Source organism: Perca fluviatilis, chromosome 5, assembly GCF_010015445.1.
Source record: "Perca fluviatilis chromosome 5, GENO_Pfluv_1.0, whole genome shotgun sequence".
In the NCBI taxonomy this organism is placed as follows: domain Eukaryota; kingdom Metazoa; phylum Chordata; class Actinopteri; order Perciformes; family Percidae; genus Perca; species Perca fluviatilis.
The window spans coordinates 87990-101481 of record NC_053116.1 but is presented as its reverse complement, the minus strand read 5'-3'; the positions used below and the strand labels follow the sequence as shown (position 1 = coordinate 101481).

Sequence of the window (13492 nt, the reverse complement as noted above, 5' to 3'; positions counted from 1 at the left end):
ACGTGAAGCTCCATTTTTGTGTTCATGGTGACAAATATAAATAAAAATTTATAATATTTCATTAAAATATCTGTTTTTATATACAGTTTAATCTTCCAGAACTAATACATCTGTAATTAATGAGCATTATAATTCAAATATGTAAATATTTTGTTTTAAACATGACATTTGTCCACTGGCGTGACTGTCCGGGGTAGCGTTGCTTATCTTAAAACTACTTGAATTAAATGAAACATAAGTCTAAATACATTAAAGTACTTGAATAGATGTTATAGTAGTGTTAACTTAATGAAACTAAAGGTTATACAGTGCCTTGCGAAAGTATTCGGCCCCCTTGAACGTTTCGACCTTTTGCCACATTTCAGGCCTCAAACATAAAGATATAAAACTGTAATTTTTTGTGAAGAATCAACAACAAGTGGGTCCCAATTATGAAGTGGAACGAAATTCATTGGCTATTTCAAACTTTTTTAACAAATAAAAAACTGAAAAAGTGGCGTGCAAAATTATTCAGCCCCTTTACTTTCAGTGCAGCAAACTCTCTCAGAAGTTCAGTGAGGATCTCTGAATGATCCAATGTTGACCTAAATGACTAATGATGATAAATAGAATCCAGCTGTGTGTAATCAAGTCTCCGTATAAATGCACCTGCTCTGTGATAGTCTCAGAGGTCCGTGTAAAGCGCGGAGAGCATCATGAAGAACAAGGAACACACCAGGCAGGTCCGAAACTGTTGTGGAGAAGTTTAAAGCCGGATATGGATACAAAAAGATTTCCCAAGCTTTAAACATCCCAAGGAGCACTGTGCAAGCGATAATATTGAAATGGAAGGAGTATCAGACCACTACAAATCTACGAAGACCCGGCCGTCCCTCTAAACTTTCAGCTCATACAATGAGAAGACTGATCAGAGATGCAGCCAAGAGGCCCATGATCACTCTGGATGAACTCGCGGAGATCTACAGCTGAGGTGGGAGACTCTGTCCATAGGACAACAATCAGTCGCATACTGCACAAATCTGGCCTTTATGGAAGAGTGGCAAGAAGAAAGCCATTTCTTAAAGATATCCATAAAAGTGTTCGTTTAAAAGTTTGCCAAAAGCCACCTGGGAGACACACCAAACATGTGGAAGAAGGTGCTGTGGTCAGATGAAACCAAAATCGAACTTTTTGGCAACAAGGCAAAACGTTATGTTTGGCGTAAAAGCAACACAGCTCATCACCCTGAACACACCATCCCCACTGTCAAACATGGTGGTGGCAGCATCATGGTTTGGGCCTGCTTTTCTTCAGCAGGGACAGGGAAGATGGTTAAAATTGATGGGAAGATGGATGGAGCCAAATACAGGACCATTCTGGAAGAAAACCTGATGGAGTCTGCAAAAGACCTGAGACTGGGACGGAGATTTGTCTTCCAACAAGACAATGATACAAAACATAAAGCAAAATCTACAATGGAATGGTTCACAAATAAACATATCCAGGTGTTAGAATGGCCAAGTCAAAGTCCAGACCTGAATCCAATCGAGAATCTGTGGAAGGAACTGAAAACTGCTGTTCACAAACGCTCTCCATCCAACCTCACTGAGCTCGAGCTGTTTTGCAAGGAGGAATGGGCAAAAATGTCAGTCTCTCGATGTGCAAAACTGATAGAGACATACCCCAAGCGACTTACAGCTGTAATCGCAGCAAAAGGTGGCGCTACAACGTATTAACTTAAGGGGGCTGAATAATTTTGCACCGCCCAATATTTCAGTTTTTTATTTGTTTAAAAGGTTTGAAATATCCAATAAATTTCGTTCCACTTCATGATTGTGTCCCACTTGTTGTTGATTCTTCACAAAAAATTACAGTTTTATATCTTTATGTTTGAGGCCTGAAATGTGGCAAAAGGTCGAAAAGTTCAAGGGGGCCGAATACTTTCGCAAGGCACTGTAAGTCTTAAGGTCCCCATTTAGAATAATTATGACACTTTACATTTTGTCCGCAAAACTGGTGTCCACCTGGTGTGACGCTATTCTGTAGATATAAAACGGGCATTAATTTGGGCACCCTATTACTGAGGGGCCCTTCTTCATCCAGGAAGTACAGTAGACCTCACTGGAGCACATGGATTGCACACAAGGTGAGTTCTGTCTCAAATATTTTCATAATATTGCTATTTCTGTGCACTGTTGGAAATGGGATCCATTATGCAGTCCTTTGGTGTGACGTAATTTAAGTATTGATCTGAAAATTTTCATCAATTTATATTGATTGACTATTGAAAATAATGTAAACCTTAACACTGTTAGTCAGGATTGAAGACTGTCTCTCACATAGCTAGGCCGCAAACTGACCTTGATCTTAAAAACGTCCACTGGTGTGACAGCACTGTCCTATAGTGTGACATGAAATCAGCGTCACACTGGTGGAAATGGCTGTCACACCAGTGGATGTAGGCTCTATCAAGGGGTACAAAACCATCACTCTCTCCCTCCTAACCTCCCTCCCTCCTAACCTCCCTCTATCTCACCTCCCAACCTCCCTCCCTATCAATCTCCCCCCTTCCAACTTCCCTCCTTTCTTACCTCCCTCGCTCCTAACTTCCTCCCGCCTCCCAACCTCCCTGCTTCCTATCCCCTTCCTAACTTCCCTCCCAACCTTTAGTAGCTAATTGTAGTAGTGATGTTTGCATTTTCTTTTTTCAAGTTTTGCCTTTTTCTGTTACTCTCAGAATTGTAGGACACCACAAGTCAAACCTTCCTACTCTGTTTTGTTAAGGCTAGTTTCAGATCCACATTGAACGTGAGGCTGAGATGACAAGCAAGGAAAGGACCAGGAAGTATAGGGAGAGGCTGAATAAAGATCCTCAGAGGAGAGAGAACATCCTGAGAGAGAGATGCAGAAAGCAATTTTGACAAGCTACCAAAAGTTATTTTAGCATAAGAATTGAAAAGTTTCATGACGTGATTAATGCTTCATCGTATCACAATAGTCATGGTTGGTTTCATAATTTTCCCCACAGATATCAGGAGAAGAAAGCATGCGGCAAAATTGTTCAGCACAGTGTGAAGTCTGTGTCACCAGCAACAAGGAAAAAGCTACAAGAAAAATGGAGTCCAAGAGGAGATGTAGGGCAAGGGAAAAAGCCACTAAGGCTGTCCTTGATCTAACGCCACCATCACCTCAGGATCAGGATCATGACCAGCCATTCAATCATGAAGAGATCAATGAGGCCCTAGTGGCAGTGCCTGTTTTGTGTAGCACACCAACACAGTCACCTAAAGAGATGTCCACCAGAGACCAAAGTACACCCAAAAGAGTATGAAAAAGATCTGTGAACAAACAACTAAGGAAGCTAAGAATGCAAAATGAGAAGTTAATGAAGCAACTTGAAGCTGAAAAAAGAAGAGCGGATAGGTTTAGACGAAAGAATCATCACCTTGTGCAAAGACGGAATGTGGATAAAAATTGCATAAGTGATAAGTTTAGATAAGTTATCAATGCACTCACCTGTGTAGACCAGCATAAACATGTAGAAAGCGATATTTCAGTCTGCTCAGTCCACCGCGCTGTTTTACGCAAACACAGCTCTACTCTGCAAATAGCGAATTTTTACAAACAAGCTAAAACAAAAGCTGTCGGTTTGTAGTCTAACTGTTTATCTTAGGTTGCCGGGAATCTGGAAATTTTGACAAATTCTTGTAAACCTCACTGCTGGCCGAACAAACCAAACTCTCCGCTAAAGCGGACAATCTGGAGCTACTTAATATGCACGTGAATGACGCGATCGTTATGTTCGAGTGATGATGATGATGCTGGTTGTATTATTTTGCAACAACATCGTTTCATTGCAAATGAGGCATACATGACGAGTGTATAACCTGCTTATCAGTCCGTTCATCATTAAAGCAGGGCTTTTGGCTTTTCCACGTCAACTTTTCGGTTCAGCGTCTTTGACAGTGACATGTTTACCTGACAACAGCCTTTCTTTCTGCAAACATTTGCCACCAATCAGGATGCTGCATAATACAATAATGTTTCCATAATCACAGACTTTAACCATCACTCCTCAGTGAACTGCCTCCTAGTCTGAGATCTTTTTCTAGTTAAAGAGCCAGTTATCATTATGGAGTTTCCATGTTTTTTAGGAGTTTGCTCACACTAATACATGTAAAAAAAAAAAAGAAATTAGCATTAATTCAGTAAGAAAGTGAAAATTCTGAACAAGAAAAAAAGTATTAGGTATAAATTCATGTTATTTTCTTTATTTGAAAGTCCGGCCGCCAGAGTGCTTAGAAAAATTCTGAAAAAAATGTAGTTGATGATCCCTGCTGTAGACTCTCTGGGCCTGATTTACTAACACTAGCGCAGTTTGCGCTGCGTCCGTTTATGCGAGTTCGGTAATAGCGCACGCTATGCTTCCACAGTTTGCGTAGTATTTATCAACCCTGACACCCATCAGGCAATCAGCGTCTTTCTCCGCCCAATATACCGTAAATTGCGCTGTAGCAAAGCTGTACTGGTGCTATGATATGGCTGAGTGCAGACTGCGATATTCCCACTGCTGATGCTATGACTGTTTGAAATGATCCTGATGCCAATATTTGTAATGTAGCGAGCAGTTTAACAACTGCTGGAATGGGATGTGAACGCTGAGTGGGAGATTCAATTTCATCTTTGATTTCTTCCAGTAACTCTAATATTGCATGGCTGCTTGATCTGTAACGCTAAATGATGTTGTGTTCACTGACAAAGTGTGATTCTTCTGTTAAAAATATTTTCAGCCTCGCCTATGTCTTCGTCTTGCTCAAATCACTGTTGCCATTTCACCAGCAGCATAAAGGTCTACGAGGAAACTCGACTGCGGCTGGTTTAGACCTGCTTTAAAGAGGCGGAGAATTTCCCCCGCAAAATAGAGGCGCGCTCCAACAGTCTTTGTAAATACCACAGAATATATAATTAGGGGCACTTTGCGCTTATCCTCCCACCTTTTTGGGTGGAACTCCCACTTTCCCCACGACCCTCCCACGAACGCATATTGAAAGCGCAACTTGTCTCTTCTCGCTCATGTGGCAGACAATCTGCGATTTTACCCAAGTGCGCCCTGTTTGTAAATAGCCCGCATCGGTTACGTCCGTCTTTGCGACCAATTAGCGCCTGGAAACAGGCGCAAACGGCTTGATAAATCTAGCCCTCTGTCCAGTCAGAGACATATATTGTGTAATTGATGTTTTCATTTCAATTAATTAAATCCAAGTAAATGGAACACTCACAAGATGTCACCAAAATCACTCTGTCCCCTTTAAATCTTTCAGAAAATGATGTAAGTGTATCGAAATATATCGAATCGTATCGTTGGCTGAATATCGTGATATATATTGTATCGTGAGCTGAATACCGTGTATCGTATCGTGAGATTAGTGTATCGCTACAGCCCTATCTATCGCGAGACATATCATTATCGTTTTATCGCCCAGCCCTAGTGTGGAGTGTCATTGACAGCAGCTTAAAAAAGGCTCAACAGAAGAAACTGCATCAGGCCAACAGGTCAACATGGAGGGAGGTCTGGATTACCAGCAAAATAAAACAGCAGGTCAGAAAACTAACATATTATTTAATATTATAATATAAAACTGTTCCAAATATAGACTCTGCAAGAAACATAAAACTCTTTCCCTTAACCATTATATCCTTGGCTTGATTGCGCCGTTTGGTGGTTGGTGGTAAAAGAAAGGTGTGCATTCCGGCCAATCAGCAAAAGGCAGTGCCAGCTGCTCGCTCGTGCAAGCGAGTGATGGGGGCAGAGGGGAAAGGGGGAGGCAGCATATGAATGAATACAAATAAAAAAATGATGGAGAGCCTTGTTAACATCGGTGAGGCTTTTCAATGCTGCAGAAACCTCCATGACTTCAAATGAATGAAAACTAATAAGGGCTCTCTCTTCTTATCATAAGTGAGTAATAACGTTAGCTTTGCTGTTTGCTGTTTTCAAAAGGTCAGTTTAATAGTACAGGCATTACGCAACATATAAAAAGTCTGAAGAATTCCAAATGGTGGAAAGTATTGAAAAATCGGTTACACTACAGGCAAATAGGGGAAATATTTTAACTAACAGATATCAGCATGAAACTTCTCCAGTTGATTACTTACATTAACAATACTGTTTTGTATTACAAGTTTTCTGAACTTTTATGTTTAATTATGCAAATGAGGCATTGCCTAATCAAATATGTGCTAATTTGCATAAATAATAGTGTTTCATAATTGGTGTCTAAAGCCCTATTCGCACGGGATAAGTATTACCTGGTGACCTCCAGTCATTTGTAATAATTGTGAAGGTTGTCTGTGATCTTAATCCCGTGCGAATCAGTCATGTCTGTAATTTGTAAAGTAATAATTTCCCCGCAAATGACCTACCATATTTTGCCAAAAACGGAGGTCCTGTGATAATATTAGTCCCGTGCGAATCGGCATCTCTGATTTGTCCAGGATTTGACAGGGCTTTTTTGTTTTTTCAAGGTACCTATTTCCTTCTTTTGCGCCTTTTTATCCATCTTTCGCGAAGAATGGAGGGTGCGTTGGAGTATTTTGACAGTGTTTTGGGTGCTGGGTCATGTCGCTATAAATCAAATACAATTTGCAGAAAGAGAAACATGAAAACCACCACAAGTGCGAAGACAAAAAGAATGATTAGATGGCGATGGATGACATGTATAGCAGCATGCGGTAAGTATATTTTTTATGTTTGTATTATACATCTAGAGATAACGACAAGACATCTCCAAGCAATAGCTTATCAAAAATAATGCACAATCAAGCAAGGGGGCTCACTTCATAATTAGAGGTTAATGTTACAAATAAATCAAGCGTAAAGCTTGAGCTAATAGATTTTAACCTGGTGAAATGTTTTGTTTTATCCATCTAACCGGACCCTGCTTGACACCACCCGGAGAAAAAAGTGAGAGAAAGAAAAAGGAGAGGTCGCAGTTCGGACGATGTCTGACTACCCGGTTGAGATTGTGTGCGTGTGTGTCCTCGAGATCTGACCACACACAAACACACGTAGCAGAGCTACCCACACCCATGTTTCTACTGTTGCTTAATGTCAGTAAATTCGAGTAAAATCACAGGCTTCGCTTATCCCGTTCAAATGCGGCAGATGAAAATCAGACGTGGGTGGGTAATTTATAATTCACACGAGGTCCCTAGATAATACTTATCCCGTGCGAATAGGGCTTAAGTGACTAAAAGCAGCCCCAAAATCACCATCACCAAACCCACCAGACTCCATGTAAATAATCAGTACTTTAATCATTGTAAAAGACACTTCATTCAAAGTCGACATAAATAAAATTAAACAATCAAAAGCTGTATTGCTTCATCTTTCCACTGGCCCAAGAATCGCCACTGGTTTGGTTGAAATAAACTCTTAATTCACCCATTTACAAGTCTCTAGGCTCTATACACACTAAAAGTGCAGGGGCCCGTTTCAGGAGGAGGTTTAACAAACTCTGAGTCTAACCCTGAACTCTGAGTTGATTTACCCTGAGAGAGAAACTCTGAGTATTTGGTTCCAGAACAGCTGATTAGAGTTGGTTCAATCAACTCAGAGTAGGTTCACTCAGAGTTAAGCGCGTGCACCACCACTATAAAAAGGCAGCATGAATGGAGCCATGATACTACGATTCCCCAATGGCAACAATCACAAACAAATCGGTCGGCTTACTTTAACCCTCTGGAACTGGAAATACTCATGCGCACATACAGCAAGTTTGAACATATATATACACATATATTTCGTAAAAAATGCAACACGGCTGATGCTGCAAAAGAGCGAGAATTGGCATGGGAGACAATTGCTGCTCGAGTCAATGCAGTTCCAATATAGTGTAATAATTTCATATTTCATCACAAGTATAATATTACTGGTGAAAACTGGTGGACGCTAGTGATATGAGGACGGATAAGGTTATATATCTGATGGACTGTGAGGAAAAATGATACCGCTCAAATAGGCGATCAAATAGGTTATCTGGAAAGGAAAATACATCTAGTCGGGGCCTCAATATCATCTGTTATATCATGTTTAACGCCCTGTGAAGTAATACAGCTTCTTCATCAACAGGATCGTTGACCAAAGGACAAGCCATGTTCAAGAGAAAAACGTTTTATAGTCTGCCTAACAGTTAATAAACCAACCCTGTTTTTTTATTCATGCAGATGACAAAAATGGTGCAGACTGAATGAGTGAATGAGTAAATTAAAGAGCGCTGTGTCAGAGGGAGAAGTCTGCTTCTCTTCATAGTCGTCAGATTCATCTACCAACCTTATAGAACTGGCTCAGGTTTGCCCTTGCACAAGCTCTTAGTTATGCTGTTATAGTTTTAGACTACCGGGAGACTTCCTTTGACACACTGAGCTCCTCTCTCTTCTCTCTTGCCATCTGTGTGCATGCCTCAGAAATGCTTGTTACTAACTTAGCTCTGGGAGGCTTATTCCCCGGAGTCCTTATGTTTTCTCGCCTAGCAGTTTTCCTTGGATTAGGTGTAGGGACATGAACTAAAGAAGGCTGTCAGGTGTTGGTACAGACCTGAGACAGGTGTAGGGACATGGACTCCAGCTGAACTAAATAAGGCTGTCAGGTGTTGGTACAGACCTGAGACAGGCGTAGGGACATGGACTCCAGCTGAACTAAAGAAGTCTGTCAGGTGTTGGTACAGACCTGAGACAGGTGTAGGGACATTGACTCCAGCTGAACTAAAGAAGGCTGTCAGGTGTTGGTGCAGACCTGAGACAGGCGTAGGGACATGGACTCCAGCTGAACTAAAGAAGGCTGACAGGTGTTGGTACAGACCTGAGACAGGCGTAGGGACATGGACTCCAGCTGAACTAAAGAAGGCTGTCAGGTGTTGGTGCAGACCTGAGACAGGCGTAGGGACATGGACTCCAGCTGAACTAAAGAAGGCTGTCAGGTGTTGGTACAGACCTGAGACAGGCGTAAGGACATGGGCTCCAGTTGAACTTGGCCTTCAATGCGTGGGGTGTGTCGGGACCTCAGGGGCTCCTTGGAGGTGTTTCGTCTGAGCAGCACGGAGGCACACACTGGTTCAAAGATGTACTGATGCTCACGGCTCTGCATACACTGGGTCATGGCATCCTGCACAGGTACAAAACATTCACACTATTCATATAGGGCTAGAGATCATTCCAGAGCAGGTTCCACAGCTCTGAAAGTACAAGAGCTCCACCTTCAGTAAAAATTATTCATTACCAGGTATGCTTAGGCATTCAAGTATCAAATATACCTAAACCAACATTATGACTTTATTAGAGTGTTTTTAGTCTTGTGGGTAAATGTATTTCCTTCAGACAGGAGGATGCCTATGGGCATAAATATGTCATTTAAAACTGAATCATTTGTTTTGTTTAACTGAATCTGAATCACCTAATGTTAATTGAATGCATTAGTTTCAAACTGAAATCCAGTAAACTTGAAACTGAATGTAACATTATGAAATATAATTCAGTTGCTCTGAAACTGTATTTGATCCTCACTGAAAATGTAACTCTCTATACTTCAACATTCAGTTCTTAGGCACACATACGGTTGTTGAGCAAACGAGGGCAGTCCCAGAACTCTGGTCCGTGGACGTAGTGACAGTTTGTTTATTGGATTAAATCTAAAGTGGCAGAAACCATAGTGGTCTTTCACTTTACAACACCTGGAAGTACAACATGCCTGTTCTAACCCTAGATACAAACAATAAATCCCTTTCATTCAATGCTGTATGCCGTGCTGTGTGCAGTAACAGGAAGGGCTCTATTGTACGGTTCAGACTGCTCAGCTATAAAAAGCAAAAGCCAAAAAGTGAAATGGAAAACTCAAATAAAGTTCAGAACTGAGCTCTCATACTCTTAACTGTCCTAACCTGGATCTGATTTGTGGGCAGCTTTCCCAGCATTTCACATTCTGTGTCCCAGTAGACGCTGAAGTCTTCTATCTCTAGCTGCTTTTGTCGGAGGAGCTTCTGGACCTGAAAATACAAATAAAATCTCATGCAAAGACCTGTGCTAGTCCTGAATCAAGCACAATATAAAGATAATAACGATAAACAGTATAACATACTAAGATATCACTTGAAGAATCTTTAAATTCTTCCTATCCACGAAAAAGCTTAAATGAAAAGTAATTAAGTGTGATTTCACACGCTTTGAGTGAACACTAACCGTCTCTTTGGAGGGGTTCTGAGCAGAAAAGTTGTTGATGCAAACCCCAAAGGAAGAGGGTTTCTCTGGGTTAGACACGTCATCCTCAAATCTAAGATGCACATCTTGGATCTTCAGCTATACACAAACCAAATCAAAGTCAGTCTGTTGCTCAACAATAACAACTACATGATTCATTTGGCCGACTGCAGTGTCAGGAAAGCAGCGTGAAAGTTTACTGTCCTGACATCTGGAAGCTTTTTACTTCTTCAGGTATTGTTCTTCAGAGTGTTTATATAGGTTCAAATCTTGCCTGAGTTGTGTATAATTGTATCACAAACACTCAGTTGCCAGTTTATTAGGTACACCGGTACACATAGCTTAATCTTAAAACAATAGTCAGATGCCCATATGGACATAGAAACACATTTGATCCATGGTGTACATACTGGCCATTAAAGGATCCCTTCATAATGGACTTCCCAGGTAAGGGATGGGCAACAAAATCCAGTCCTTGATCCCTCCAAAAATGTATTCCAAAGTTCAGCAGTCTGAATGCACCAAATCAAGTGCATGTCTTCCCAAGTTTGTTTTTTTTCCCCACAAGGCTTTTTAGTGCAAATGTTGGAAGATAGTCACTGATCTGACTAACTCAGACTGCTAAAGACCAGGTCAACACATTGCTGCACTGTGTATGGTCAATGTGCACAACTGTGGCCAAATAGTTACAGGGAAAGTCAGCAGTGGTGTCTATAATGTGAATCTAGATATTAAATGTATATCTGTAGTAGTCCCAATAATGTATGTTTGTTGGGTACTGAAGTAGCTCATCACATGACATGGTAAAGACACGTTTGAGACAAACAATGCTGCATCATTCTTAATTCATGCAGCTTTTAACAAGTTATTGTTTAAAACTTTTTGTTTACTATATAATTCCAAATGTTTTCCTTCATAGTTTTGAGGTCTTTAATATGAATCTACAATGTAGGAAATAATACAAATGAATTAAAACCACTGATTGAGATGGTATGTCCAAACTTTTGACTGGTACTGCAACTACTTGCAACACACCGGTCTGCAGCGTTCTAAAACCTGCCAGTTCACACCAATGCGACAAAACTCTGCCATTTCGACCAGTTACCAGTTTGTAACAGAAATAAAATGGATTATAGATCATTGTATTTTGTCAGTTTGTAGCTGACTTCGCTATTGGCTGTTGATACAGGTGACGTCCCTTACGTTCCAAAAACCAGCCTATGAAGACTTGACGAGGTGAGTCGCAGCAACACCATCAGTTGGTTTGAGTCGAGCTGAGACGGGCCGGTTCAGAGCGTTGAAACTTTTCTCTGCAAAATTCTGAAACGGTTTTGTCTCGTCGCAAATCTTTGGTATGAACTGGGCTTAACAGACCCAGCTCTGGTATCTAATGTTAGATGGCTTACCTCAATGTTTTCCACAATCCTGGTGACCACCGAGGCAGTGACAGAAGACCAGTAAGACTCTCCTCTCTGTTCACACTCACTCTGCAGGAACCAAACACATACCATCATATATGAAGATATACACAACAACTACTACAACTACAAAGAACCTTTAAGATAAAAGTGCAAGATAGCAGAGAATGATATAAGTTATACACAATATAGTAAGTGAAGAAGGCCAAGCTACATAATTCAATTCCATTATTCGGTTTAGGTAAGGTTGTCTGTTTTCCTGAGTGGGACAATTCAGACATGTAAACCCTTTCGATCCAAGATGGCGGCGCAGAATGGTGACACGGTGTGTTGGTGCGGTCTGTTTTGTTTTGTTTTGTGTTTTAACTTTGTTTCTTGCGATGGTACCCGTATCTCATTCACCAGTGAAGAGCTCGTGAACTTCAGGAGAACAACACCATCGGACTTATTTCCCACTTTTCTTCTCCCTTCAATGGAAATTTTGGACATTCTGGTCAAAGGTGCGCTCACCTTTGCTCATGCAGCGAAACGCCGGAGGAGAGGGAAACGGGCCGGTGTGCTTGTGCGTCTCCGCCAGCGAGGATTATGCACACCATTACCTGGAATATTCCTCTCTAACGTGCGCTCACTGCCCAACAAACTGGAGGAATTACAACTACTGTTGGTTAGAAACAGGGACTTTTCTTCATCTGCTGTTTTGTGCTTCACGGAGACGTGGCTCTGTGGATTAATACCGGACTCTGCGCTGCAGCTGGCAGGCTTCCAACTCTACAGAGTGGACAGAGACTCCGACCTCTCCGGCAAAACTAAAGGTGGAGGAATCGGTTTCTACATCAATAGCGGCTGGTGCAACGACGTGACAGTGATCCAGCAGCATTGTTCTCCTAACCTGGAATATTTCATTATAAACTGTAAGCCTTTTTATTCACCCCGCGAGTTTGCGTCATTCATTCGGTGTCTACATCTCACCGCATGCCAACGTGCAGGACGCGCAGCGCATGCTTGCCGACCAGATTCTGTGCGTGGAGCGGACCAACCCGGAGTCCCTAGTTATTGTCCTCGGTGACTTTAATAAAGGGAACCTCACTCACGAACTCCCTAAATATAGACAGCATATTAAATGCCCGACCAGAGAGGAGAACATTCTGGATCACCGTTACACCACAGTCAGGGATGCTTATGCGCCCGTGCCCGTGCTACGCGGACACTCTGACCGTCATGGTTCACCTGATCCCCACCTACAGGCAGAAACTAAAGCTCTGCAAACCTGTAGTGAGGACATCAAGGAAGTGGACCAGTGAGGCTGTGGAGGATCTCCAGTCGTGTTTGGATTCTACTGACTGGGATGTGTTCAGGACTGCTACCAACAGTCTGGATGAGTACACAGAGGCTGTGACGTCATACATCAGCTTCTGTGAGGACTGCTGTGTTCCATCAAGCACCAGGGTGAGTTACAACAATGACAAACCCTGGTTCACAGCCAAACTCAGAAGGTTAAGGCTGGCTAAGGAAGACGCGTTCAGGAGTGGGGACAAAGACAGATTTAAAGGGTCAAAGTACAAGTTTAGCAAGGCGGTGAAGGAGGCTAAACGACGGTACTCTGAGAAACTCCAAAACCAGTTCTCAGCTAACGACTCTGCGACTGTCTGGAAAGGACTTAGGCAGATCACCAACTATAAGCCTAAAACCCCCCACTCCTTCGATGACAGACACCTAGCCAACAACCTGAAAGAGTTCTACTGTCGATTTGAAAGACAAAAGGACAGTCCTTATACCATCCCCCACGACACCTCCCTACAGCTACAGCCACTGTGCATCACCTCCACCTCCCTCACCTCAGCAGG

General features: G+C 42.0%; 1 protein-coding gene across 7 annotated transcripts in view; it reads right to left on the bottom strand.

Moving 5' to 3' along the window:
* vps13d (vacuolar protein sorting 13 homolog D) overlaps positions 1–13492 on the bottom strand; it is a 134988-nt gene that overhangs the window by 108256 nt on the left and 13240 nt on the right. For all 7 annotated transcript variants that reach the window (XM_039801938.1, XM_039801940.1, XM_039801939.1 and 4 more), the window contains exons 5-8: positions 11637–11717; positions 10213–10329; positions 9915–10019; positions 8972–9142 (exon numbers count right to left, since the gene is read on the bottom strand). In XM_039801938.1, the coding sequence (XP_039657872.1) occupies positions 8972–9142; positions 9915–10019; positions 10213–10329; positions 11637–11717 (474 nt within the window). The remainder of the gene's footprint in view (positions 1–8971; positions 9143–9914; positions 10020–10212; positions 10330–11636; positions 11718–13492) is intronic.